At 47.5% G+C, this 26,672-nt stretch overlaps 1 protein-coding gene across 1 annotated transcript; it reads left to right on the forward strand.

The window, feature by feature from the left end:
* Positions 1–273: 273 nt before the first annotated feature.
* On the forward strand, positions 274–25,671 carry Dhc93AB (Dynein heavy chain at 93AB). The gene is made up of 37 exons (XM_086902704.1): positions 274–349; positions 6,499–6,738; positions 6,817–7,049; positions 7,247–7,512; positions 7,669–8,075; positions 8,140–8,567; positions 8,639–8,880; positions 8,943–9,213; positions 9,325–9,868; positions 10,096–10,413; positions 10,495–10,849; positions 10,947–11,218; positions 11,293–11,673; positions 11,739–11,887; positions 12,169–12,198; positions 12,533–12,778; positions 12,836–13,367; positions 13,563–14,127; positions 14,417–16,810; positions 16,937–17,298; positions 17,476–17,952; positions 18,137–18,401; positions 18,531–18,880; positions 18,987–19,249; positions 19,315–19,611; positions 19,690–19,859; positions 19,948–20,251; positions 20,314–20,783; positions 20,914–21,468; positions 21,577–21,877; positions 21,954–22,235; positions 22,319–22,620; positions 22,701–22,828; positions 22,903–23,117; positions 23,186–23,542; positions 23,808–23,956; positions 24,055–25,671. The coding sequence occupies exons 1-37, from the start codon at positions 280–282 to the stop codon at positions 24,347–24,349; spliced, it is 13,485 nt and encodes a 4,494-aa protein (XP_086758830.1). The 5' UTR covers positions 274–279; the 3' UTR covers positions 24,350–25,671.
* Positions 25,672–26,672: the final 1,001 nt, after the last annotated feature.

The following is a 26,672-nucleotide window of genomic DNA, read 5'->3' on the forward strand; positions in this document are numbered from 1 at the left end:
GACGGACAGGGGAAAAAGTTCGAAGAAGAGAAGATTCTTTTTCGAAGTGGTTGGCGGATGTACCGGCTGAACCGGATGTTTTTTCCAGGGGTGTTGCCGCGTCGTGAGACTTGGAGCAACTGTCCTCGCGACCAGGGAAGGATGTCGGATTCCGAGGGTAGCGTGGAGGAGAGCGTCCGCGAGTCGGGGAACGCGCGCGAGGAAACGGTGGTCGCTGTGGCAAATCGGGAGGACACGGGCGGAGACAAGCTCGAGGAATTCGAGAAGCTGCTTCGAGCGATGCTACCCTCTCGCGCGGCCTCGCAGGAGGAGGAGGAGCCGGAAGAGAACGAGAGCGAAAGGAAAATAGGTGCGTTCTTAATGAAGGAGAACACGTATTTTTTCCATCCCTCCCCATTTTTGCAGGTTGTTTGACGAAATTCATTTGGGAATACGTTTCTTTTTTTTTTTTTTTTGTTCGAGAGAGAAAAGGCTGAGAAAAGGCATAATGTACAAAGGACTAGCTCCCAAGGGCTAGCTCTCTGATCCCTTAACGCTCGTAAGGGCTAAAACAAAGCTGTGCCGCTCCAATTATCGTTCCATTTTTTTTTTTTTTCCTTCTCGGCTTGAACAGCTTCCGCAGTAAGCCACAAAAGAAAACATCCTCGAAAAAGGACGAGGACTACTTCGCAGAGATTCGACCTGAATTTATTTTACCTATTTATCTTTCTTTTGAGTAAAAATGTACGAGCGTTTAGATATCCCAGATATAAAATCAACATTTGTCACTAGTTGAAAAGTTACGTGCACAAATTTAACTCTCTCGAGATGAATGAAATGAAGGAGTCACGGGAGATCATCATATACATCATATACATCATTTTTCCCCTAAAAGAAAAATCCTCTTCCATCTCTTTTTGAAAAAATAAATCGCTTTCTCTTCCACCTTGATAATCTCTCTATTACGAGGGACATTTAGCCTTCCAGGTAAGTAGATGTACACACGAGTTGGCCTTAAGACGACGACTGTAGCTCGGCAGATAGTCGACAGAGAGAGAGAGAGAGAGAGGAGAAAGGAGACTCGTCTCGAACGTGAATCCCCCTGGCTCGGCGGAACACGGTCTCGCTCTTCCCTTGAACGTATTATGGTACGAAGAGATGCAGTTTCGCGGTGGAAAAACTCAGGTAACCTGTTGAGAGGGCCTGGAGTAGGCGAAAATGGAGGAGCTTGGGTGCAGCTTAACTCGGAGAAATTTCTCAGACGCTCGCCAAGGGCGATTTTCAGGGAAAGTGGCTTGGCTGGCTCAGGGGATTGGTTGGTTGTTTGGTTGGTTTTTCGAGAGAGAGAGAGAGAGAGAGGGAAGAAAATTTCTCTGGCCCCGGGGATTAAGTTCCGTCTCGCGGACCGAGAAACGTCTCTCTCACCTTCCCCCCGCTTTCTATTCTTATTCGGCTGCTTTCACGGCTGCTGCTAGCACGCGGCAACCAGATGGCGAAGCGCGAACTTTAATGATCTTTTTCGTGGGCAGGCACAGCCTCCGGAAATTAGGCAGAGCCCTCCAGAGCTTTTGTATTCCTTCCTCGTCGCGTCGTTGAAATTCGACGACTTGGGAAAGGAGGAAAGGGAGGGAAGATTTTTTCTTTTTTTTTTTTTTTTTTCTTCCCTTTTCAAGAGCATATTCTCCTCTTTTTTCCTTACTTACTTTCTCGGGGGAGGAGGAGTACTTAGAAGGGGAAAAATTAGCAGAGAATAGTGTTCTCGAGATAGTGTTCCGCCCTCGGGCGCAAGAAGGATCGGGAACTGATTAAAGAACCTTGTGATTCATCGAGCTCGCGTTTTTCCGTTCAACTTTGAGAAACTTTGTTTCATTTTGCAACGTCCGAGGGCGAATGCGAAAAGTCTCGAGTCTAAAATTGAGAACGATCCTTTGTTTAGTCCCGAACAATTTCTTCTTCATCTTTGGCGAATCCTCCTTTGCTCGAACTCGAAACGAATTTCGAGATCCCTCGTCTTCCGTTTTTCTTTCCCGTTAATCGTGCTAGCTGAATCGTCGATTTGGGGAGTTGGCCTCTGGAGATCTCGAAGCTGCCGGACGAGCATTAACTCCACCGAGGAAGAGAGAAATTATTCCACGGAAGAAGGCCGCGGGCGAAGCGTCTGGCTGCGGTGTACGCGGGCGGAATTAACGATCATCGCGAAAATCGAAAATATTAACTGGACGTGACAGCGGTAGCCTCCGGCCTCCGTGGTGGAGCAGGGCCTGATTGATCGGACCACCCCTTCGCGTGTCAAAAAAATAATTTTCCCCCTTTCAAAATCTAATATCTGCCTGGTCAAATATTCGTCGAACGACGAATTGTTCGAAGCGACCTTAATAGCCGGTCTAATCGCACGATACATCCCCGAGTGGATTCAGGAGGAAGCGGGGGGGATGCTTTGGGGAAGCGAACCGCAGCTGTTGCCGAATTCGCGGCGAGTTTCTCGGCCCGATCCTAAATTTTCCCGTGCGAAACGCCGCTGTCCCAAACGCGTTTCCAAATTAAACTCATAAAACGTGGAGGGCGGGACCGACAACAAGTGTGCTGGTAGGTGGAAATTATACCTCGCGATATCAACCGTAAATTGCGGGAACACGATTCTGCGGATTCTTGATAACGAGGCCGCGTTTAATTACGGGCCACCAGTTAAGTTATTCTCCCGAAAGTTGGAAAGGAGCTCGACCACCACGATACCCTTCCTCCCTTTGGAATGTTTTCAATACCGTTACAGGATTGATATACTCGGGCCTTTCGAAAGCTTCTTAAACCGTTGGAATCCGGGGGATCCACGCCGTACGGCATCGACCAATCCGAACTTTAATTAAACGTCCTCGCCGGAAACGTTTCCCTTCGCCGACACCGTCTTGGAGCGTTTGCGCATACCGCGCAATTTCCGCCGCGACGGTGTCGGGCCCGCGCGCATGATTAAAATAATAAATTGCGGGAGGGAGGGCCGCGTTTTCGGGGGGGGGAATTAGCGGCGGGCGCATGGTCGACACGGGGGCAAACCTCGTGGCTCGACGACCCGCAAACGACGATACTTTGAATTATAAATGGCGACGACGAGGGCGTTGCCATTTGCTTCGATCTAAGGAAATTCTTGGGGAGGGAAGATTTCAGCTACGTTCCTTGGCCACGGGCCAATTCGATCTCACGCTCCGCCTCGTTCTCTCAACTGGAATTGCGCTATTAGATTAGGACGAAAAAATCGTCGTCCCTGCGACGACGCTTGGATTTTAGAGGATGGGGAGGGACAAATCGGTTATCTCGATCGAAAACGTACTTCTCCTCCTCCTCCTCCTTACGCGAAACTATCTCTACCTTCCTTTTAAACATCCTTTTATACCCTCGAATTTACAATTCGATCTAGATAATAAACCGCGTAAACCGTTATCGTCCAGATGAAACGTTTCCAAGATCCTCTTCTTAATTTCCCATTCGTATGGAACGAATATAGTTCGAACGGCTTATAGTCTCGGCGAAGAGTCTATACGGGATCATAGACGAGGATCACCGAGGATACCTCTTCGAGCACAGCGACATCTCTCCGACTTCACCCCTGGAGAAAGTTTCCATCGTCAGATTCGCCAGATGCGCTTCGCGACCAACCCCTTTCCTTCCCCGAAACCAGCCGATTAGAGTCCAGTTGATGGGGAGAGAAGAAGGGAGAACCTTTCTCGACTTTCACTCGCGTGTCTCGCATGTCAACTCGCAACACCTTTCCTTCCAGGAAAAATAACTTTATGCGGAACAAACTCTTCTCGTTCCCTCTCGTTCCCCCTCCTTTTTCGAGAATAGACTCGAGCCAGCGAAGGGAAGAGCGGAAAAACGGAAAGTTTCGCGGAGATGGATATCCGACCGTTTCGGATACGCGGATCGTTTATCTCGATGTATAGCGAGCCAACTTCAGATAAGGATGACGAACGATCGGGGCCTCGTGGAACCGACAGGATTATCAATTTTTCCGAGTCAAAAGTTCATCGAATCTCCCTCTTTCCTCCTCCAAATCGATCCTCCTCCTCCTCCTCCTCCTCGAGGATCGTTTTACACGATTTCGACGCGTGTTGGAGAAACGCCGTTATATTCAAAGGGGAAGGGGATTCGCGCGACTCGGCTCGTACAACGAGGCACGCGTGAAAAATGACATCGAGTTGTGAAAAGCGGGCTAAATAAGAAATCGCGTTTCCTCGAGCCCTCCAGAAATAGCCGCGAGTCTCGCGGCGATCATCAATTTCGAGCGTGTCAGCGAGCGGAGCAAAAAAAAAAAGGGACGAGGCGCGATCTCGAGAGCGTTCGACTTTCGTTCTCGCGATCCGCGAAACGGTCGCGATAAAGGAGGAAGCCGCAAGATGACGAATGGCGAGGGGCCGGGACAAATTTCGCCTTGGGGGGAGGGGTAGATAACATCCGAAATCATTAGCGAAGCCTCGGCGCAAATTGTTTGGCGAAGACTCGAACCCGGTGCTCTCTCTTTTCCTCGATCGCGTCTCGATCCGGGAGAAGGAGAAGTGATTGATGATGAATCCGCCGGGTACGGAAGGTGGAAGAAGGGGAGGAGGGAGGAACGCGCCCTCTCGGGCGGAGCGTGAATTGATTAAGAGAATACTGTTGATTCTCCTTTGCCGCGCTGGATCGGGGTGGATTGATCGTTCGGAAGGAGGATGACACGGTTTGATCGCGTATTAAGAGCTCCTTGGGTCACCTGTTGAGGGATTATTCGGATTCGGAGCGAATAGAAGCGGTTTCGAATAGACTCGAAAACTGTTGAAGGGAGGATTGGAAGGGTAATTGGAAATCGCTATCTCACGATAGATGTATTTTCCAAGTCTTGGAAATTAATCTTCTGCCCTCTTTTAAAACGAAATTATCGATCTTTGCCACGCTCTCTTTCCACTCTTTTTGAAACATCCGTCAAACACGATGTCGAAACGAATCTGAATAAATGATGGCTAAACCTTTCCTTTCCTTTTCAACCAACAATTCCGTAATAGAGATAAATTGCCAACGAAATCGGAATCGCAAATGATTCGATACGACTTCCAAATCGAATAATTCGTACCAAGAATATCGCACCGACGAAGATGAAATTCCCGCGAGGCTCCTGCCTCCCTTTTTTCGCCGGTTATTCGAGCGGAGGCGGGTTGAACAGCCGTGAGACGAAACACGCACCCTCATCCTCTCGCATGCACGCGCCAAATTTCTCAAAGTTATTCGCCCGCGCGGATCCGGTTCAGATATGCTTCGAGCAGCGGAAAATCCGCCGCCTTTCGGGAGAACGGCTAATCCGTGGAGAGAAATTAGGTCTGACGTTCCGATCGGGAACACGAGCCTCTTCTCCGCCTCCCTTGCCTTTCGTTCGGACAGATGTTCTCGCAATGCCCCATTTTCCCGATTTTAACGCAAGTTTTTCGTTGTTGTTGTCGTAGCACAATCGGTATTGTGCAGGGTGGAGGCGAACAATGGAGGCGACACGCTCGCCGATCGATAAGCCGATCATAAGAGGATTGAAACGAACGTCCCCCCTTTTTCGCCAGGAATTTCGTTATCAAACGAAACGGCGTTCCAAATCCCTGCGAGCGAATGGTACTGCGATTTCACTGGCTGGAATCCAAGGGCAAACAGCTGCCGCATCGTCCTTCCTTTCCTATTTTTACATCAGCGCAATTTCCACGTTTTTTACGGGCGATCGATCGAACTGATCGAGGGTCGACTACTTGTCGCAACCGAGGCGAATGATCGAAACAGCCTTGCACACCGCTCTATTGTCTCACAATCGAACTTCTTCCTTGCCAATTCCAATTCACCATTTCACTCGCGATTCACTTCAAATTTTCTTGTTTCACGAATAAATAAATCGAGAGAAAGGAATCGTTAGTTTGCTCGTTCAACCATTTTTCTCGATAATTTTCATCGATGAAAAGACGGGATTCGTCGAAACGAGCGAAATAAAATAACGTTACGAACGAAACATCGGTGGACGCGAAATTAAGACTAACCCCGCCGGGTAAAAGTGAAATGGTACCTGCCAGTACGCGGGATCGCGTGCGACGTCAGTTGTTCTCGCTAATATTCCGTGCACATCCCGTGACAATAGGAGGGCAAGGAGTATAGGGGTCGTCGAAAAGACACAATCAGTTAATGCCAGGACGTCGTCGTTCGGTTGGGTTCAGTCGGTGCCTGGTCTCTTGACCTGCTTGCACGACGACGGCCACCATCGGATGGAACGATTGGCATTTTTACCCCCACGCTCCTTTTTCGCGTGGTCACGCCATTCTTTTGCATATTTATATATTACAATCCATCTTTGAAATATGCCAGAATTGCGCCATCCTTGCTCGGTCGCGTCACCAGAGTTACGGAATTGTAAATAAACTTTGTCGAAGAGAGGATATTTATCACGTTTCCCTCTCCAAAGTTTGTATCATAGTTTGTATCTACGGAAAATTTTAATACTAATTTCGTATTTCATTTCTAAAGCAGAAATGGCTAGTCCCGATGGATCGTCGGATTTTCGATTGGAGTACATCGGAGCTTTCGTACAGAAATCGTTGAAATTGAAACCGGAAAAATGGGGGAGATTGCTGCTCACGGAGGAATACAGAAACGCTGTGCACGATTTCCTCGATAATCCTTTGCCGGCTGCGCTTTTCGTCGCTTTGACGCCGAACGCGCAATTGGTGGCTTGCACCTCGTTTCCTATACCGTGTCAAAGGACCAAAGGTGAACAAAATTTCATATCTTCGTTATCATCAAAGAACTATCAAAGATATTTGACGATCCTAAATTACCATTTACCAGGTATTTACGCGGTGAAGGTGGAGCAGATGCCGTTGCCCAAGGACGAGGAGGCTTGTTCATCGATGCTCATTCTGGGCGATCTGTCCTCTCGGGTCGTCGATCAATTAGCCACTTTGATCGACAATATCTTCGCTCCTCTGTTGAGCAAAGCGGAGAACCACAAGGAACTGCCTGACGTCGCGATTCAGGATATCTGTAGACACGTTCATTCCCTTCGTGGTACCTTGTACCAAGTCAATTCTCTTTTTTCCCTTCTTCGTAAGAGATCTGTAGAGTGTTAATATATATTCACAACTTTTGATAATCTATTTTCAGAGATCAAAGATTTATGATGGGAATACAAGATTCGGGAGTAAAATAACAAATATGTTAACGCTCTGTGTTTCGATAAGTTTCGAAGAACTTACGAATTTTTCATTTTCAAATACAGGTGAAAGGTCAGGTGAACGGCAGGACCGTCCTCCCAATGCCAGCCGGGATGGAGAAGGTGACGGAAGTGGAGAAGCTGGTGCGAGCGGACGGGCCTCAAGCCGTCGATCCGTATTTGAAGAGCGCGATCGAGGGTGTGGTGATAAAGTGGGCCTACTTGGTGAACGATGTTGTCACTCAGGAATCCAGCGCCGCCTTCGAGAATGGGCAAAATCCGACACCCGATGTCGAACTCGACTACTGGTCTACCAGGCTAGCTAATTTAAGGTAAATACGTTTTTAACATTTCAGAAAAATATATATAACGAGTTTCGAGTATTTAAAGAAAAAGAATAAATACATTTTGGGCGCTTGGCGCTAGTGTCGATACAACGTTGCAACGTTGATTCGTGTAAAAAGTTGAAAGAATACACGCTTTATCAGATACATTTACGACCAATTACAAGAGGATCGGGTGAAGAAGATGGCGAACATTCTTGAAACGACGGACAGCGCTTATTTTCCTTGTTTCCGCACCCTGTTCGACAACGTGGTGTCCTCGATGGCCGAGGCGAAGGAGATATCCCTGTATCTGTCTCCGTTGGCCAAATGTTTCAAAGCTGTGGAGGAGGCCGACTTCTCCGAGGCTAAGTCGTTAATGGCCACGCTGATACACTCGGTCGGATTGGCCTGGTCGAAATCCACCTACTATCAAAGTTCCTCCAAAGTGATCATCATGCTTCGACAGATTTGCAACCTGTTGATACAGGAGGCACGCCGTTTCCTCGATCCGACCTCCATCTTCCAGAGCGACGTGGACGAAGCTGTTCAACGCGTGCAGATATGCCGAGGTTCGAATCCTCGCGTGCACGATCCCTTCCTTCCCGTGAAAAACGAAAGAAATTTTTTTCGCAGATGTGTTGCAAGAGTTTCGAGGGCAGTTCGAGTCGAGGAAAGACATGCCGGCGATGAAACCGCACGCGCCACCGTGGTCCTTCAATCCGAGCGCTGTTTTCACCCGTTTCGACGCATTTCTCGGACGGTTGAACGATATCGAGTGGTTGTTCAACACCGTGATGGAATTCTCCAAGTTGGAGAAAATAGAAATAGGCGGGATTCAAGGCGGATCTCTGAGCGCGAGGATCGTGAACGTGTACAAGGAGTTCCAGCATCTGTTCGTGTCTTTCACCGTGCGCTCGAACGATGCCCTCGAGCCGGACGACCAATCGTTCACGGAGAACTGTGCCAAGTTCAACGAGTCGATCACGGATCTCGACAGCAAATTGGCGGCCATACTTTGCCAAGCTTTCGACGATTGTGGAAATCTCGAGAGCATATTCAAGGTACGATTCTCGTTGCGCGTGTGAGATGCTCGCCATTCTTCTTTTCCTTTTTCCCCCCCGCTTTCTTGCAGTTGATAAATATCGCGGGAACGGTTTTGGACAGGCCGGTGATAAGCAAACAATTCACGAATCGTTACTCCAAGATCTTGGAATTGTTGAACGTCGAGCTGACCGTGGTCGAGGTGTTGTTCAATCGCGGAACCAGGGGCGCTTTGATCGATCTCCCGCCCCTGGCCGCCGCCTTGACGTTCATCAACATGCTCAGGCAACGCGTCGATCTCCCTGTTCAATCTTTCAAGGCTGTTCAACACCCGTGAGTCACGATTTCAAGATTTTAGATTTTTTCGACATACGACACGATTACTCCGATTGCAGAATAGTGAGCAGCGAGGAGGGCCTGCGTGTAGAGAAACGTTACGAAAGATTGATCAAGATCTTCAGCGATAAGGAGACCGAATTGTTCACGGAATGGGCAGCGACCGTACCCGAAACGGTCCACGTCGGCCTGAATCGCAATATTCTGTCCCGCGAGCCGGATTCCACCACGTTGATACTCAACTTCGATCCCGAGCTTCTAGGCGTGTTGAAGGAGGTGAACTACTTGAAGCAAATGTCCCGATCAGACATTCCCGAAGACGCGATGAAGGTGCCTCTCCTCATGTCTCGCGCACTTATTATTCGCGTACAATTCTCTCAGAACAGAAGCAGATAAAAATTTCACTCACTCGTCATCTCTCTCTCTCTCTTTTCCAACGAGGTGTCGGAAAACGCGGAAACGTTCCGCAAGTTTCGCGCGCTGTTGTGCGCCACAGTGTCCTCGTACAACAACATCCGCAGGACGAGCAGGCAGGTTGAGTTTCGGCTGATCGAGGACGAGATAACCGGTATCGATTCGTTGGTGTCTCGCGGGGAGACGGAGCTGAGATGGAACTCGGACGGCGTCCTCGAGTACATCGTCGAGCTGGACGAGCTGGTGGAGGGGTTGTGGGGGCGGATCAAATCTACCCAGACGAACGTGGAGAAGATCAAAGCGGTGCTGGACGCCTGGACGAGGACGCCTCTGATCGAGAGGAAGGACCGTCGTAAGGACGGTTTATTGTCGTTCGACGAGCGGCCGGAGAAAGTATCGAGACGTTACGCCGAGGTGGAGAGGGCCGCCGAGCAGATTCATTCGTTGCTCGAGGAGAATAGGCAGCTTTTTCAAGTTTCCGAGGAAATGGAGGAAGCTTGGCAGAGATACGTGGCCTACGTCGATGGGATCGTGATCGAGTCCCTTCGAAGGGCCGTAGGGTGCTCGTTAGGTGATTGTTAGACGCCCTCGATATGCTTGCTGGATTCCTCGTTTCTTTCTCCTTCTTTCCATTTCATGAGTAATCTTGCGATTGTTCGTTGCAACACTGCCGTTTTTATTTATGGAATATTTAGCAGTAGTGGGAAAACGACTTTGAAAAATATAAATAAAGTATCAAAGTATAGTGTGGCATAGTTTTTAAAATAAGATTACTTTAATTACATTTAATACAATTAGGATACTTGGTGGACAATATGGAGACGAATGGGCACACCGAGCCTTTGTTAGAAGCAAAATTGGAGCTCAGGGAACCGGATCTCTATTACGTGCCTTCGTTGGAACCGGATGATCCGGATGGGCTCGATCAGCTGGTATCGGGCCTGTTGAACGACATTATCGGTATGGCCGCGCTGGTGCCAAGGTTGAAAAATAATTCCGTAGGATACGCCGAGGAATTGGAGGAGGATCTGGATATAAGAGGGATGAAAAATGAAGTTATGAGCAACGTTGTAACCGCGATCGAAGAAGCCACGGAATTCTGCAACAATTTCGAAGGTACGAGGAAACGAAACGAAGCGAAAGTTTCTTCCACCGTCTTCATTCGTCCGTCCGTTCACGATCCTGTTATTTTATCAGGATACGCCTATCTCTGGTTAGACGATAGGGACACGGTGATGCAACAGTTCCTCGACTACAGCCGACAATTGACGATGGAGGAAATGGAGATGGTGGCCGTGCAGGATCCCAAGGGGCCGACACGGTCACCGCCGAAAATGGAGCAATTCCGCGAGCAAATCGACCTTTACGAGGGCCTCTATCTCGAGATCGAGGAAATGGAAGCGTCGAAAGTGTTTTGCGGCTGGTTCAGGGTAGACCTCAGACCCTTCAGGCACTCGGTGCTGAACATGGTCTGCAAATGGTCGAGCATGTTCAAAAGACATCTGGTCGATCGCGTCACGACCAGCCTCTCGGATTTGGGATCGTTTATAAGGTGTTTTCTCTTTTTTTAAATTATAATAATCGAAGCGTGATAATTTTATAAATTAAACGGAAGAAGGAGCGGAAAAAAAATGATGCTTTTTATTCAGACGAGCGGACGAGGGTTTGCTTCAATCGATTCATCCGGGAGACTATGCCAGGCTCGTCAGTGTGATGGGTTATCTTTTGCAAGTGAAGGAGAGGCAACCGATCACGGACGAGATGTTCCAACCTCTGGAAGAGACGATCGAATTGCTTAAATTTTACGATCAAGATATCCCCGAAGAGGTGAACGTTCTACTCCAAGAATTACCCGAGCAATGGGCCAATACGAAAAAATTGGCGCTTATGGTTAAACAACAAGTAGCACCGTTGCAAGCTGGTACAGACATTCGTACAATTCGTACTCCAACCCTAGTGTTACACTTGATATTTTAAGAAAGAAATGGTGTCCAGGCGAGGTATCCAGGATACGAGGACGAATCTCGGCATTCGACACAACGATAACTCACTACAGGGAGGCGTTTCGACGTTACAATTTCTTCAAATACGAGTGTCAAAATCCTTACGAATTAATGGACGAAAGTCACAAGGAGATTGTAATGTTGGAGCGGCAAATGAAGGATATCCAAGAGTCCGCTTCCCTGTTCGAGGTGATGGTGTCGGAGTTCAAAATGTTGAAACAATGCAGAAAGGAGTTGAAGATGTTGAAGCAACTCTGGGACTACGTGAACATAGTCAGAAGCTGTATAGAAGGATGGAAGACCACACCTTGGAGGAAAATCGACGTGGAGAACATGGACATCGAGTGCAAGAAGTTCGCCAAGGAGATACGAGGTTGGTAGGGATGGTGATGGCGGTTTTTAAACGGAATCAAAATTAAATCGTATCGAAATGATTAGCTCTGGACAAGGAAATGAGATCGTGGGACACTTTCGTATCGTTGGAGGCAACGGTGAAGAATATGCTGACGTCCTTGAGAGCCGTGGCTGAGCTGCAGAACCCGGCCATAAGGGAAAGACATTGGAGACAATTGATGAACAGCACTAAGGTACCGACAAGGTTGAAACACGAAGAATAGAATTTTACGCGATAAAACGATTTTGAAAACGATTTAATAACGATAACTTTTTGTACAACAAAATTGTCTATTTTTTTTTTTTCCATGAAAATCGTTACACGTTTTTGCGAGAATATTTTTATTAATTTTATTTAAATAAAATTGAAAGAAATTTTTAATTAGTCAAAACGATTAAGATTTTTCAATGGAAATGATCACCGAGATATTAGTTAGTTAGTTGCACCGCTGTATATACGCTATCGGTGTTACAGAAATTGGGCAACATGACTCCAGAAATGACCGTAAGTCCACTGTAAATAACGTGCACCTAATTCTATAATATTCGAGCACGAATTAGAACCGATAAATCATCAATTAATATGCAATGCATGCGTCATACATACATTGTCCAATAATAATTTTGTATAATATATTCTCATTGTACGTTTCATCGTATCACTCACTGTATTTATACCTCCATTCGTCAATAAATTCGATCTTGTAATTCGAAAAATGTTTAATTCTTCGCTTATTCATTCTTTTTTTTCTTTTTTTTTTTTCTTCAAACTCGTTCACTCAACGCTTCGAGTTTTCAACGATAAAAGAAACGTATAGTCAACGAAGAGTGTGCTTAAGGTAAAATTCGTCATGGACGAGTCTACCACATTGGCCGATCTTCTCGAGCTGAATCTGCACGACTGCGAGGAGGAAGTGAAGAACATCGTGGACAAAGCCGTGAAGGAGATGTCAATGGAGAGATATATGAAGGAATTGAACGTCATCTGGTCGAAAATGGAATTCGAGAAGGAGATTCATGCTCGAACCGGCGCCACCTTGATAAGAGCCAGCGAGGAATTGATCGAAACTCTGGAAGAAAACCAGGTACACTTTCCACGACGACGAATTCACTCTTTCTATATCGACACTATCTCCATACAGGTCCAGCTGCAAAATCTTATCACCTCGAAGTTCATCGCCCATTTTCTGGAAGAGGTGTCCAGTTGGCAGCGGAAGTTGAGCATCGCCGATCAAGTGACCACTATCTGGCTCGAAGTGCAACGAACTTGGACGCATCTGGAGAGCATCTTCACCTCGTCCGAGGATATACGTAGGCAACTGCCAATGGATGCCGAGAGATTCGACAAGATCGACAAGGAATTCAAGCAAATGACGGAGGAACTAGCGAGAACGTTGAACGTAGTTGAAGCGACGAACAAAGATGGCCTCGCGTCCTCCCTGGACATCCTCCAAAAGGAATTGGTCCTCTGCGAGAAAGCGTTGGCCGAATACTTGGAGACGAAACGTTTGGCGTTCCCGAGATTCTACTTCGTTTCGTCCAGCGATCTGTTGGATATCCTGTCGAATGGAAATCAGCCCGAGGTGGTGGCCAAGCATCTGACGAAACTGTTCGATTCCATGGCCCGATTGAAATTCGATGACGCGGCTGCTTCCTCGCCGAGGCGCGTATCGGGTGAGTCGATACTAACAAAGTCTTGTAGAGAAGAAATAAAATTGCTTTCTCGAAAATTCTTCGCGTATTTTGAGAGAATTTTACTTTCTTCTTCTTTTTTTTTTTTTTTTTTTTTTTATGTTTAATCAATCGACTTTAGAATTCTCCATCTTTATTTTTTCCTTTTACCTCACTCTAATTATCCTTGTTCCGAAGGTATGTACGCGAAGGACGGAGAATACGTGGAATTCGCGAACTGCGAGATGAGCTGCGAAGGAGCGGTAGAAGCATGGTTGAATCATTTGCAACGAGTGATGAGGATCACCATGAGACACTACTTCGGCGAGGCGGTGGTAACGTACGAGGAAAAACCTCGAGAGCAATGGTTGTTCGACTATCCGGCCCAAGTCTCCCTGTGCACCACACAAATTTGGTGGACCACCGAGGTGAACATCGCGTTTGCAAGATTGGAGGAGGGGTACGACAATTCCTTGAAGGATTATCTGAAGAAACAGATCTCCCAATTGAGCACGCTGATCACGCTGCTGATCGGAGAGCTGACGAAACAGGAGAGGCAGAAAGTGATGACCATCTGCACGATAGACGTGCATTCTAGGGACGTGGTGGCCAAGCTGGTGCAGTCCAAGGTGGAGACGTCGCAGGCGTTCCAATGGCAGAGTCAATTACGCCACCGTTGGGACGAGAAGGAGAAGGATTGCTTTGCCAATATTTGCGACGCGCAGTTTAAATACTCTCACGAATATCTGGGGAATACACCCAGGTTCGATGGTTTTCTTTCTCCTTTTTTTTTTCTTTTGATAAATAAATCTTAATACACGCGTTAAGCTCAGTCCACATTGCCTTTCGCAAACAGTTGACAATTTATTAAATTATGTTCATCGCATGACTACCACTTTTACAAATGTAGATTCTGTTTATATGTTTATTATAGAAAAACAAAAGATTCCGTATTCGATTCCGGACACAATTTTCGAAACGAGTTGAATAATATTGAATCGAATACTTAAATAAATTCTCGACTAAGGTACATAAGTTTATTCATTACGCAGGTTGGTCATAACTCCACTGACGGACAGATGTTACATAACCCTGACTCAGTCCCTTCATTTGATCATGGGTGGCGGGCCGGCGGGTCCCGCTGGAACCGGAAAAACAGAGACAACCAAGGATCTGGGCAGAGCTCTGGGCATAATGGTGTACGTGTTCAACTGTTCGGAGCAGATGGACTACAAATCGTGCGGCAATATATACAAAGGACTGGCGCAGACCGGCGCCTGGGGCTGTTTCGACGAGTTCAATCGGATCACGGTCGAGGTGTTGTCGGTGGTCGCGGTGCAGGTGAAATCGATTCAGGATGCCATCAGACACAAGAAGGAGAAATTCAACTTCATGGGCGAGATTATCGGTTTGGAGCCTACGGTCGGTATATTTATCACGATGAATCCAGGATACGCGGGCCGCACGGAATTGCCCGAGAATTTGAAAGCTCTGTTCCGACCTTGCGCCATGGTGGTGCCCGATTTCGAGCTGATCTGCGAGATCATGCTCGTCGCGGAGGGATTCCAGGATGCGAAAATCCTGGCCAGAAAGTTCATCACGTTGTACACGTTGTGCAAAGAGCTGTTGTCGAAGCAGGACCATTACGATTGGGGATTGCGCGCGATAAAGTCGGTCCTGGTCGTTGCGGGAAGTCTGAAGAGGGGAGATCCAGGAAGGCCGGAGGAGCAAGTGCTGATGAGAGCCCTTCGAGACTTCAACATTCCCAAAGTGATATCCGACGATCTGCCCGTGTTCATGGGCCTGATAGCCGATTTGTTCCCCGCGTTGGACGTTCCGCGGAAACGAGACGCGGAGTTCGAGAAGATGGTGAAACAGGCTGCGGCCGATTTGTCGTTGCAGCCGGAAGATGGCTTCATCCTGAAAGTGGTCCAATTGGAGGAGCTGTTGGAGGTGAGGCATTCGGTTTTCATCGTGGGCATCGCGGGATCCGGCAAGACCCAGGTATGGAAATCGCTGTTCAGAACGTATCAGAACATGAAGAGGAAACCTGTCTACAACGATCTGAATCCAAAGGCGGTGACCAACGACGAATTGTTCGGGATAATCAATCCTGCGACCAGGGAGTGGAAGGATGGCCTGTTCTCGGTGATAATGAGAGAGCAGGCCAATCTAGGGGGCGAGAATCCAAAGTGGATCGTTCTGGACGGCGACATCGATCCTATGTGGATCGAGTCGTTGAACACCGTGATGGACGACAACAAAGTATTGACTTTGGCCAGCAACGAGAGGATAGCCCTCACACCCGTCATGAGATTGCTCTTCGAGATTTCCAATTTGAAGACAGCCACACCAGCCACCGTGTCCAGGGCAGGTATCCTCTACATAAATCCTCAAGACTTGGGCTGGAATCCATACGTGACCAGCTGGGTGGAGAAGAGAACGTCACCCGTAGAGAGATCTAATTTGGTAATACTGTTCGACAAGTACATACCTCCCTGTTTGGAGACGTTGAGGACCAGGTTTAAAAAGATTACCCCGATCGCGGATATGGCTCACGTGGAGATGCTCTGCCATCTCCTTCACTGTCTTCTAAAGCCGGAATTAACTTCCGCCGACTTTTTGAAAGAGCACTACGAACTTTACTTCGTTTTTGCCGCCGTCTGGGCGTTCGGATCTTCCATGTTCCAAGATCAGTTGATCGACTATCGGCTGGAATTCAGCAAATGGTGGGTGAACGAGTTCAAGCAGATTAAATTCCCCTCCCAGGGCACAGTGTTCGATTATTACGTCGATTCCGAGACGAAGAGCTTCGTTTCGTGGATGCAACGTTTGCCAAAGTTCGAGTTGGATCCAGAAATGCCGTTGCAAGCTGTTCTGGTCTACACAGCGGAGTCTATCAGAATCAGATACCTCTTGGACTTGCTCACGGCCGAAAAACATCCGGTGATGTTAGTCGGAACGGCCGGTTGCGGGAAAACCGTCCTGGTAGCCGAGAAACTTTTGCAATTGCCCGAGAATTACTCGGTGTCTAATATTCCCTTTAATTTTTACACCTCGTCGGAGATGTTGCAGAAGATTTTGGAGAAATCGTTGGAGAAGAAAGCCGGCCGAAATTACGGTCCACCGGGGAACAAGACTCTGGTCTACTTCATCGACGACATGAATATGCCCGAGGTGGACCCCTACGGGACCGTCCAACCGCACACTTTGATACGCCAACATCTGGATTACGGCCACTGGTACGATAGAACGAAGCTTACCCTCAAGGATATTCACAATTGTCAATATATCGCTTGCATGAATCCTACGGCTGGATCATTCACCATTAATCCCAGGCTGCAGAGACATTTCTCCGTGTTTGCGGTCAGTTTTCCCAATATCGAATCTCTCACGATTATTTATTCGTCCATTTTGAGGCAACATTTGTCCAACATCGAACACAGGTGAGAAATATATTTCGATACATCTGAAATTTTGCATTTTACTTAATCTATAATATTACTTAAAATCGGTATAAACGAAAATTAAATTAATCTCGAAAGTTCGATGATATCGCAATTTTTACTTAGATTTCCCATTTGTGTAACCGAATTGTGCAACAACATCGTGCAAGCATCGATCCAGCTACATCACCGCTGCGCCCAAATGTTCCTTCCAACAGCGGTCAAGTTCCACTACATCTTCAATCTTCGTGACTTATCGAACTGCTTCCAAGGATTATTGTTCAGCGGGAACGAGTGCCTCCAATCTTCCACGGACTTGATGAGACTCTGGTTCCACGAGACGCAAAGAGTTTACGGCGACAAATTGATCGACGAGAAAGATATAGAGAGCTTCTCCAAACTGCAACTGGACATCCTGAAGAAGAACGTGGAGGAGATAGACGAGAGCGCCATTTTGGAGAAGCCCAACATCTACTGCCACTTCGCAGGCAAATATTTCATTTCCGATTCACATTGTGACGCGATCGCTTCGAAATATCGTTAATTAACTTCGTTGAAATGAGTTTATACTCGCGTAAATTAAATTCGAGCTTCGAGAAATCCGATAGGAATTAGAGCTTTCGAGTTTCACTCGAGAAAATAAAAATATTGGAAACGTTGGCAAGGTGGAGTCGGGGAGCCAAAGTACATGGCAGTGAAGGATTGGTCGACCCTGCACCGATTGTTATCGGAAGCGATGGTCAGTTACAACGATCTGGTGGCGGCGATGAACCTGGTGCTGTTCGAGGACGCCATGATGCACGTGTGCCGGATAAACAGGATCCTGGAGTCGCCTAGGGGCAGCGCGCTCCTCGTCGGCGTAGGCGGTTCCGGCAAACAGAGTTTATCGCGATTGGCCGCGTTCATAAGCTCGCTGGAGGTGTTCCAAATTCAGTTGAAGAAGGGTTATGGGATCGCCGATATGAAGTTGGAGCTCGCCGTCCTGTACAACAAGTCGGGATTGAAGAATCTCGGCATCGTGTTCCTGATGACCGACGCCCAAGTGGCGAACGAACAGTTCCTCGTCCTGATCAACGACATGCTCGCTTCTGGCGAGGTTCCAGACCTCTTCGCCGAGGACGAGGTCGAGAATATAATAGCAGGTTGTTGGAAAAAAAGAACTTTCTTTACGATATCGTTCTATTATCGATTTTTATTATCCTTTTATTCGATCGCATCGTATCGATCGAGGAAAACTCTAACTTCGATTCCAATCTATTTTCATCCTCCTCCGCGAGGAAGAGAATCGCCTATTCGCCCCCGTTTGCACAGTTGGCAATTTTGCAGGGGTGCGTAACGAGGTGAAGGGCGCCGGTATGCTAGACACCCGCGAGAATTGTTGGAAGTTCTTCATCGACCGTGTCCGCCGCCAGCTTCGTACGGTTCTCTGCTTCTCCCCGGTCGGATCCACTTTAAGGATACGCTCGAGGAAATTCCCCGCCATAATAAATTGCACGGCGATAAACTGGTTCCACGAATGGCCGCAAGAAGCTTTGATGTCTGTGTCGAAGAGGTTTCTGCAGGAGTTGGACCAACTTCCGGAGACTTACAGGTAAAGAGAGTATAATATCGATCGATTTGTACCCGCCCTCCCCCTCCCCACCCCCGAGACACGCATACCGGTTTCGATGGGGCGAGGAGCGAGGCGCGGGCAATAAACAGAGGGATGGGTTGGACGCAGGGAGCCGGCAGCGAAATTTATGGCCCACGCTCACACGAGCGTGAACGCGGCGAGCAGGCATTATTTGGCCAGCGAGAGGAGGTACAACTACACCACGCCGAAATCCTTCCTCGAGCAGATCAGTTTGTACACGAGGCTGTTGAAAACGAAGGCGAGCGAGCTTCGCGGCCGGGTGGCGAGGCTCGAGAATGGATTGGAGAAGCTTCGCTCGACGGCGGTGCAGGTGGATAAATTGAAGGAGAAGCTGGCGATGCAGGAGTTGGAGTTGCAGCAGAAGAACGAGGCGGCCGATACTCTGATCGCGATCGTCGGCGTCGAGACGGAGAAGGTGCAGAAGGAGAAGGCTATAGGTAAAAAAAAAAAAAAAAGAAGAAGAAGAAAAAGAAAAATCTTTCCTCCTCCACAACGCGTCGAATCTTATTCGCGTTTGTCTCGCTCCTCTCTCGTTCGTCTCAGCCGACGAGGAGGAATCGAAGGTCGCCATAATAGCGGAGGAGGTATCGAAAAAGCAGAAGGACTGCGAGATGGATTTGATGAAGGCAGAGCCGGCCCTGTTGGCCGCCCAAGAGGCTCTGAACACCCTGAACAAGGCGAATTTGACGGAATTGAAGTCGTTCGGCTCGCCACCGGGGGCAGTAACGAACGTAACTGCCGCCGTGATGGTCCTTCTGGCACCGGCTGGCAAGATACCCAAGGACAGAAGTTGGAAATCCGCCAAGGTACTCGAAACAGGGTCACTGTCACTTCCCTCCCCTTTATCGACCCACTCGTTTCTCGCTCCCAGATCATGATGGCCAAGGTCGACACCTTCCTCGACTCTCTGATCAATTACGACAAGGAAAATATCCATCCGGAAGTGATCAAGGCGATCCAGCCTTACCTAAAGGACTCGGAATTCGAGCCGGAGTTCGTGAGATCGAAATCGGCTGCGGCCGCCGGTCTCTGCGCATGGGTGATCAACATCATCAAGTTCTACGAGGTGTTCTGCGACGTGGAGCCGAAGAGGAAGGCGTTGGCGCAGGCGAACGCGGAATTGGCCGCCGCGCAGGAGAAGCTGGCCGTGATCAAACGGAAAGTGGCGGTAAATATTCGCGCGGTGAATGATTGAACGAGCGTTTAGAGCGAGTTCAGAGCAATGTTTCGCTCGTGTTTCGAACAGTCGTTGGAGGAGCAATTGGCGAAGCTGACGGCGGATTTCGAGCAGGCTACGTCCGAGAAGCTCAAGTGTCAGGAGGAGGCCGACGCGACCAACGCCACGATTGTTCTCGCCAACAGGCTGGTCGGTGGTTTGGCGTCGGAAAACGTGCGATGGGCAGACTCCGTGGCCACGTGAGTTTCCAATTTATTCATTGATTCGTTGGATTTCGTTCGTTCGCATCGATGAATAATAATAGAAAAATTAATTAAATGAGAAAAGTTTCATGCAACAAGCGTCCACGCTGCCGGGCGACGTTCTCCTGGTCACAGCCTTCATATCCTACGTCGGTTGCTTCACCAAACAATTTCGCCACGATCTGTTGCACAAGCAGTGGCTACCGTTCTTGCGTGGCGCGGAGCCGACCATTCCTATCACGGAGGGCTTGGATCCCTTGTCGTTACTCACGAACGACACTCGGATAGCCAAGTGGAACAACGAAGGATTGCCCAACGATAGAATGTCGACGGAAAACGCCACCATCCTGACGAACTCGGATCGATGGCCCCTGATGATCGATCCTCAGGTACGCGACGAGAAGAAGAAAGCGCGCAGCATCTGCCTTTTTTTCTCTTTCTCTCTCTCCAGCTGCAGGGTATCAAATGGATCAAACAGAGATACGGGGAGGAACTTCGCGTGATCAGGTTGGGGCAGAGGGGTTACTTGGACGTGATCGAGCAATGCCTGGCAACCGGGTCGACCGTCCTCGTCGAGAACATCGGCGAAACGGTGGATCCCGTGTTGGATCCGCTGTTGGGCAGAAACTTGATCAAGAAGGGGCGGGCGATCAAGATCGGGGACAAGGAGGTCGAGTACAATCCTCTGTTCAGATTATTATTGCACACGAAGCTGGCCAATCCCCATTACAAGCCCGAGATGCAGGCCCAAACTACCCTGATTAATTTCACGGTAACGAGGGACGGCCTCGAGGATCAATTACTCGCGGAGGTGGTGAAGGCCGAGCGGCCGGATCTCGAGGAGTTGAAGGCCGAGCTCACCAGACAGCAGAACGATTTCAAGATCACGCTCAACAGTTTGGAGGATTCCCTCTTGTCGAGGTAACTCACGACGACACTTTCCTTCTCGTCTCTCCTCGTCTCTCCCCAAGTCGAACGGGCGAGAAGATGGGAGAAGATCGAGTTGGAAGGAGCGGAGGGCGAAGTAACGAGATTCGTGTATACGTCGCAGATTGTCGTCGGCGGGCAGCAACGTGTTGGAGGACACGTCGTTGGTGGAGAATCTCGAGACGACGAAGAGGACCGCGGCGGAAATCGAGTCGAAGGTGACGGAAGCCCGTGGCACGAGCCGTGAGATCGACGCGGCCAGGGAATTGTATCGACCGGCGGCGGCCAGGGCGTCTCTCCTCTATTTTATCTTGAACGATCTGAACACCATCAATCCAATCTATCAATTTTCCCTGAAAGCTTTCAGCGTGGTGTTTCAAAAAGCCATCTCGAGGGCCGACCCGGCCCCCGACGTGTCCGGGAGAGTGAAGAATCTGATCGAGTGCATCACCTACTCCGTGTTCACGTACACGAGCAGGGGCTTGTTCGAGTGCGACAAACTTATCTTCGCCTCGCAGATGGCGTTTCAGATACTGCTCGCGAGGAACGAGGTGACCGCCACCGAGCTGGATTTCCTCCTACGCTTCCCCATCACCCCTCACCTCACCTCCCCCGTGGATTTCCTTTCCAACACCAGTTGGGGTGGAATCAGGAGTCTCGCCAATCGAGAAGAATTTCGGTAATCGCGCAAAAATATCTCGAAACATTAGAGACGAACGATTTTTTGTTGTATTCGTTTTCTTTTTCTTTCTTTTTCTCATTCCGTTTCTCTTTGGTCGAGCAACAGCAATTTGGACAGAGACATAGAGAGCTCGGCGAAGAGGTGGAAAAAGTTGGTGGAATGCGAGTGCCCGGAGAGGGAGAAATTCCCGCAGGAATGGAAGAACAAGACGATCGTTCAACGACTGTGCATGCTGAGGGCGCTGCGACCGGATAGAATGACCTATGCGATCGCCGCGTTTATCGAGGAGAAGCTTGGCCCGAGATACGTGGAAGGTAGAACCGTCGAGTTCGCCAAATCTTTCGAGGAAACTAGCCCTTCCACCCCTATCTTCTTCATCCTTTCTCCCGGCGTGAATCCTCTCAAGGTATGGAATCTAGAATCCCCTTCCGAACGCCCGACAAACTCTCTTGAACGAACTTTGTAAATTTTTTTCAAATCAGGACGTGGAGGATCTGGGACGTCGGATGGGTTACACGTTGGATAATCAAAATTTCCACAACGTGTCCCTGGGCCAGGGGCAGGAAACGGTCGCTGAGCGAGCTATGGACGTGGCCGCGAAAAACGGGCATTGGGTAATCCTGCAGAATATCCATCTCGTGAAGAAGTGGTTGCCGTTGTTGGAGAAAAAGTTGGAAATAGCGGCGGACGGTTCCCACGAGGATTACAGGGTGTTCATGAGCGCTGAACCAGCCGGTACACCGGCAGGACACATCATCCCTCAAGTAATCGATTAATCTTCGACCTCTTGTTTCTCTCATCGTACGTGAAAAACAGATTAAAAATATATAATGAAAATATGATTCAGGGGATCCTCGAGTCGTCGATTAAGATCACGAACGAGCCGCCCACCGGGATGCAGGCGAATCTTCACAAAGCGTTGGACAATTTCACCCAGGAAACGTTGGAGATGTGCAGCAAGGAGGCAGAGTTCAAGGTCATTCTATTTTCCCTCTGCTATTTCCACGCGGTGGTCGCGGAGCGGAGGAAATTCGGCCCGCAAGGTTGGAACAAAATCTACCCTTTCAACGTGGGCGATCTGCACATAAGCGTGAGCGTGCTGTACAATTATCTGGAGGCAACGTCCAAGGTCCCTTGGGAGGACTTGAGGTTCGTCCGTCCAATTTTGCATTGCCCCGTTGAAAATTGACGATCTATAATATGGATAATAAACGAGAACAAATTCGAAGGTATCTTTTTGGAGAGATTATGTACGGCGGGCACATAACCGACGATTGGGACAGAAGGCTCTGCGTTTCTTACCTCGAGGAATTGATGCAACCCGAATTGATCGATGGAGAGTTGATGTTAGCACCCGGTAAGGTGTAATTCCTTTCTCTTCCCTTAATCGATATCCTAACCTCGAGTTGACCTGGAAAATCATCCTGGAAGGTTTCCCAGCCCCGCCCAACACCGATTTAGCCGGGTATCACGCGTACATAGACGAGGCGATGCCACCGGAATCACCTTACCTATACGGTTTGCATCCGAATGCGGAAATAGGTTTTCTGACCATGACCGCGGAAAATTTGTTCAGAACGGTGTTCGAGATGCAACCGAGGGACGCTGCCAGTTCCGGAAGTCAAACGGTGACCAGGGAGGAAAAGGTAATGCGATCTAAATTTCGATCGTGGCGCAAATCCGAGACGATTATTTTGAACGGATGCTCGGAAAGGTGAAGCAAATGTTGGACGAAATAATGGAGAAACTTCCGGAGGAGTTCAACATGGCCGAGATAATGGGTAAAGTGGAGGAGAGGACACCGTACGTGATCGTGGCTTTCCAGGAGTGCGAACGAATGAATCACTTGACCACCGAGATAAAACGCTCGTTACGCGAACTGGATTTAGGCCTGAAGGGAGAATTGACCATCACTTCGGACATGGAGGATCTGGAGAACGCCCTGTTCCTCGACCAAGTGCCGCTCGTATGGGCCAGCAGGGCTTATCCATCTTTGTTGGGGCTCGCCGCTTGGTTCGTCGATCTGTTGTTGAGAATCAGAGAATTGGAAACTTGGTCTACAGACTTTGTGGTAGGTTAAGATCGTGATTACGAGTAGGTAGTTTTTTTTTGTTACCTGGAAATCTTTTCTGCGATCAATTTACTTTATTAATTTTGCAATTACGAGCAGAGACGAGTTGCAATATCTGGCAAGATGATATATAATTTACACTAGAAATAAGAATAATTTAAATTATCTATATATAATATTGACGGATAAGATATTCAATTGGAAATATTGATCGTGTTACCAATCGATTGGATTTATAAACTTATATAAAAAAATATCGTTCCAGTTGCCACCATCGGTTTGGTTAGCTGGATTCTTCAATCCTCAGTCGTTACTCACGGCTATCATGCAGTCGACAGCGAGAAGGCACGAACTTCCTCTCGATAAGATGTGTTTGCAATGCGACGTGACGAAGAAAAACAAAGAAGAGTTCACGTATGTGACTTTGAATCTCGTACATTTACAGTGCAAATATTGATTGCCTTTTGTTTTTTTTTTTTTTTTTTTTTTTTTTTTCCTTTTCGATAACTTAGGGCTGCGCCCAGGGACGGCGCGTACATCCACGGGATCTTCATGGAAGGGGCACGATGGGAGGTGCAGTCGGGCGTCATCGTCGACTCGAAGTCGAAGGAATTGTTTCCTCCCATGCCTGTGATCAACGTGAGAGCGATCACGCAGGACAAACAGGATCTGCGCAACATGTACGAGTGCCCTGTTTACAAAACGAGAACTCGAGGACCAACTTACGTGTGGACGTTCAATCTGAAGACCAAAGACAAGCCCGCGAAATGGACATTGGCCGGTGTCGCTTTGCTCCTTCAAACTTGAAAACGATACCAAAGTATAAATCGAGTATAAATCGATAATAAATCTAAATCTAGCCGAGGAATTCTATTTCCATAATCACAATTATTATTAAACCCTCGTCCGTTTCGACGATGCAAACGAAATTTTACCCAGCGATCTATTTTTTTTTCAAAACGAACGAATCGAGCAGTTTGCTCTTTTTCCCCATTATACTCTACTCTCCCCTCTATACCTCTATAGAAACGTATTAAAGAAAAGCAAACAACGGTCCAGATAGAACGATAAACAAAAAGGAAAGGAAAAAAAAAAAAACAGATAATCGTGGAAGGGAAGAATAATTCGAGCGTAAATCTCGAAGGACCCATCGAACGGATATCAACGGGGTCGGCTAATCGACCAGGAGTTAATAAACCGTAAGACGGTGGAGAATCGAGATCCTTCTTCCTTCTTTCCTCCCTGCTAGAGAGAGAGAGAGAGAGAGAGAGAGAAATCCCGAAAGAGGAAGAAATTATCCGTCATTGGACGGAAAACAAAAGCGATCCTCCTATCTCGAAGGGAGGAGATCGATACGAGGACCGAGGAACGTAAACGAACGTTGGTCAATTTAATATATAAGCAGGGAGGAAGGGAGAAAGGGGAAGAGAAGCGAGGCGAGGCGAGGCGAAAACGCATAGTGGATTTGCCCGCGCCTCGGGGACACGAAAGCTTTCAGATTGCGGCGCGGGGATCAAAATTGTATCGTGTTAGCGAAAGAAATTAGATTTCCCTCTCCTCGGGCAGGGAGAGGCCGTAAAGAACACGATCTTTCAATGGAGAATGGAATCCTATCAAATATGCAGAGGTTATTAGCTCTCGAAGGAGTAAGGAAAAACGTTTGCCCTCCAACTTTCGTCGGGTTTCCTCTCCCTCCCTCCCTCCATACCTCCTCCTCCTCCTCCTCCTCCTCCTCGTGTTTTTCGACAGGATTTCATCAAGATTTTTCTTCCAGGATTCGTTTCCCTTTAAGACAGAGGGACGATAAACTCTTGTTGATCAACCTGTTAAGGGACGCAGCCACCATCGCTTCCTTCATCAAGAAATCGTGAATTCTTTAATGCGGCAAGTTTGCTTCGAAAGATTCTTCTTCCGAGATTAAAGAGGTTAAAGTTTCGCTTTCGAAACAACGAAGATAGATTATCGTCCACTCGAAATTTATCCATATGTTATTATTTACATTTCATTATATTATATATCTCTCTCGTTTGAATACACTTAATCTTAATATTATCTTAATATACACTTACACTTAATATCATCGATTGTTATTTATAATATATGATGACTGATTCTGCCTATGATATCTGATATGGAAAGAAAATAATGATAATAAAATTAATTAGAACTTAGATTAAAATTGAATTAAAAGGAATTGAATAGATATATTGATTGCATTATATCTGTCACGATTATTATTTGAATTCAATAGTTAGAATTAAGAATCAAAAAAAAAAAAAAAAGAAAGAAATCTTCGATAATGAGCATAAGAGATCGATTAATACGGAAGGAAAAAGTTGAACAATCGAGTTCCGCGCAAAGTCAACTCATGAATCCTATCGAATCGAAGGGAGATAGGAAAAAAGCGTCGGTCCCTTCGATGGAGGTCGATGATTGGCTGCCAAACACCCTCTTCGTGATTCCTGCCGATCGATTGGCCCCTTGTGCACCGGCTTCAATCACGGTTTTCATTAAGTCTCGCCGGACAACGAGGGGTAAAAGAGAAAGAGTGGATGTTCGGATGTTCCGTGCATTAACCGAAGGAAATCCTTTCTAATATTTTCACTTTTTTTGAACTCGATCAATTAAAGAACTCGAAAATAATAATTCGATTCGAGAATTTTTTCCAAAAGAATTAATTATACTACTAACTGTGTGAATTGGAATTTATTTACAAACCACGGATTCTCTCGATATTGACAATCAATAGTAGTGCACATTTACTCATTTATCTTTTATTTACTTACTTCATCCCTTTACCTTTTTTCGAATATTCGAATTATTCTTTCACAAATATAATGAATGAACAATTTTCCGTTCGCGATGAAAAGTAACGAGATCTTAAAGATTTTAAAGAACGGACGAATCGAAAATTTGAGAATAGGAGAAACAATATATATATATATTTTTTTTTTCTTTTTACAACGATTTTAAAACGGAATATCGTTGGAAATTGATTAGCTCGATGGGTTATTGCTCTCGCCATAAAACCGCAATTAATTTCCGGTTGAAACGTTCCCCGACGACAGCTTAACGAGGCAATTTAACATCGAGACGAAACGATTACTGCTACACACGAGTATCGGAGCGC

The sequence above is a fragment of the Apis florea genome, unplaced genomic scaffold (genome assembly GCF_048593485.1).
Source record: "Apis florea isolate Af1SG1 unplaced genomic scaffold, ASM4859348v1 contig_2272_pilon, whole genome shotgun sequence".
NCBI lineage: Eukaryota > Metazoa > Arthropoda > Insecta > Hymenoptera > Apidae > Apis > Apis florea.

Bases quoted from the DNA above. Each gene is read 5' to 3' on its own strand.
- Dhc93AB (XM_086902704.1), top strand. From the start codon at position 280: ATGCTACCCTCTCGCGCGGCCTCGCAGGAGGAGGAGGAGCCGGAAGAG. The intron at 12,199-12,532 runs GTAAGTCCACTG...AGTGTGCTTAAG, and splicing joins ACATGACTCCAGAAATGACC to GTAAAATTCGTCATGGACGA. The intron at 19,612-19,689 runs GTAAATATTCGC...TGTTTCGAACAG, and splicing joins TGATCAAACGGAAAGTGGCG to TCGTTGGAGGAGCAATTGGC.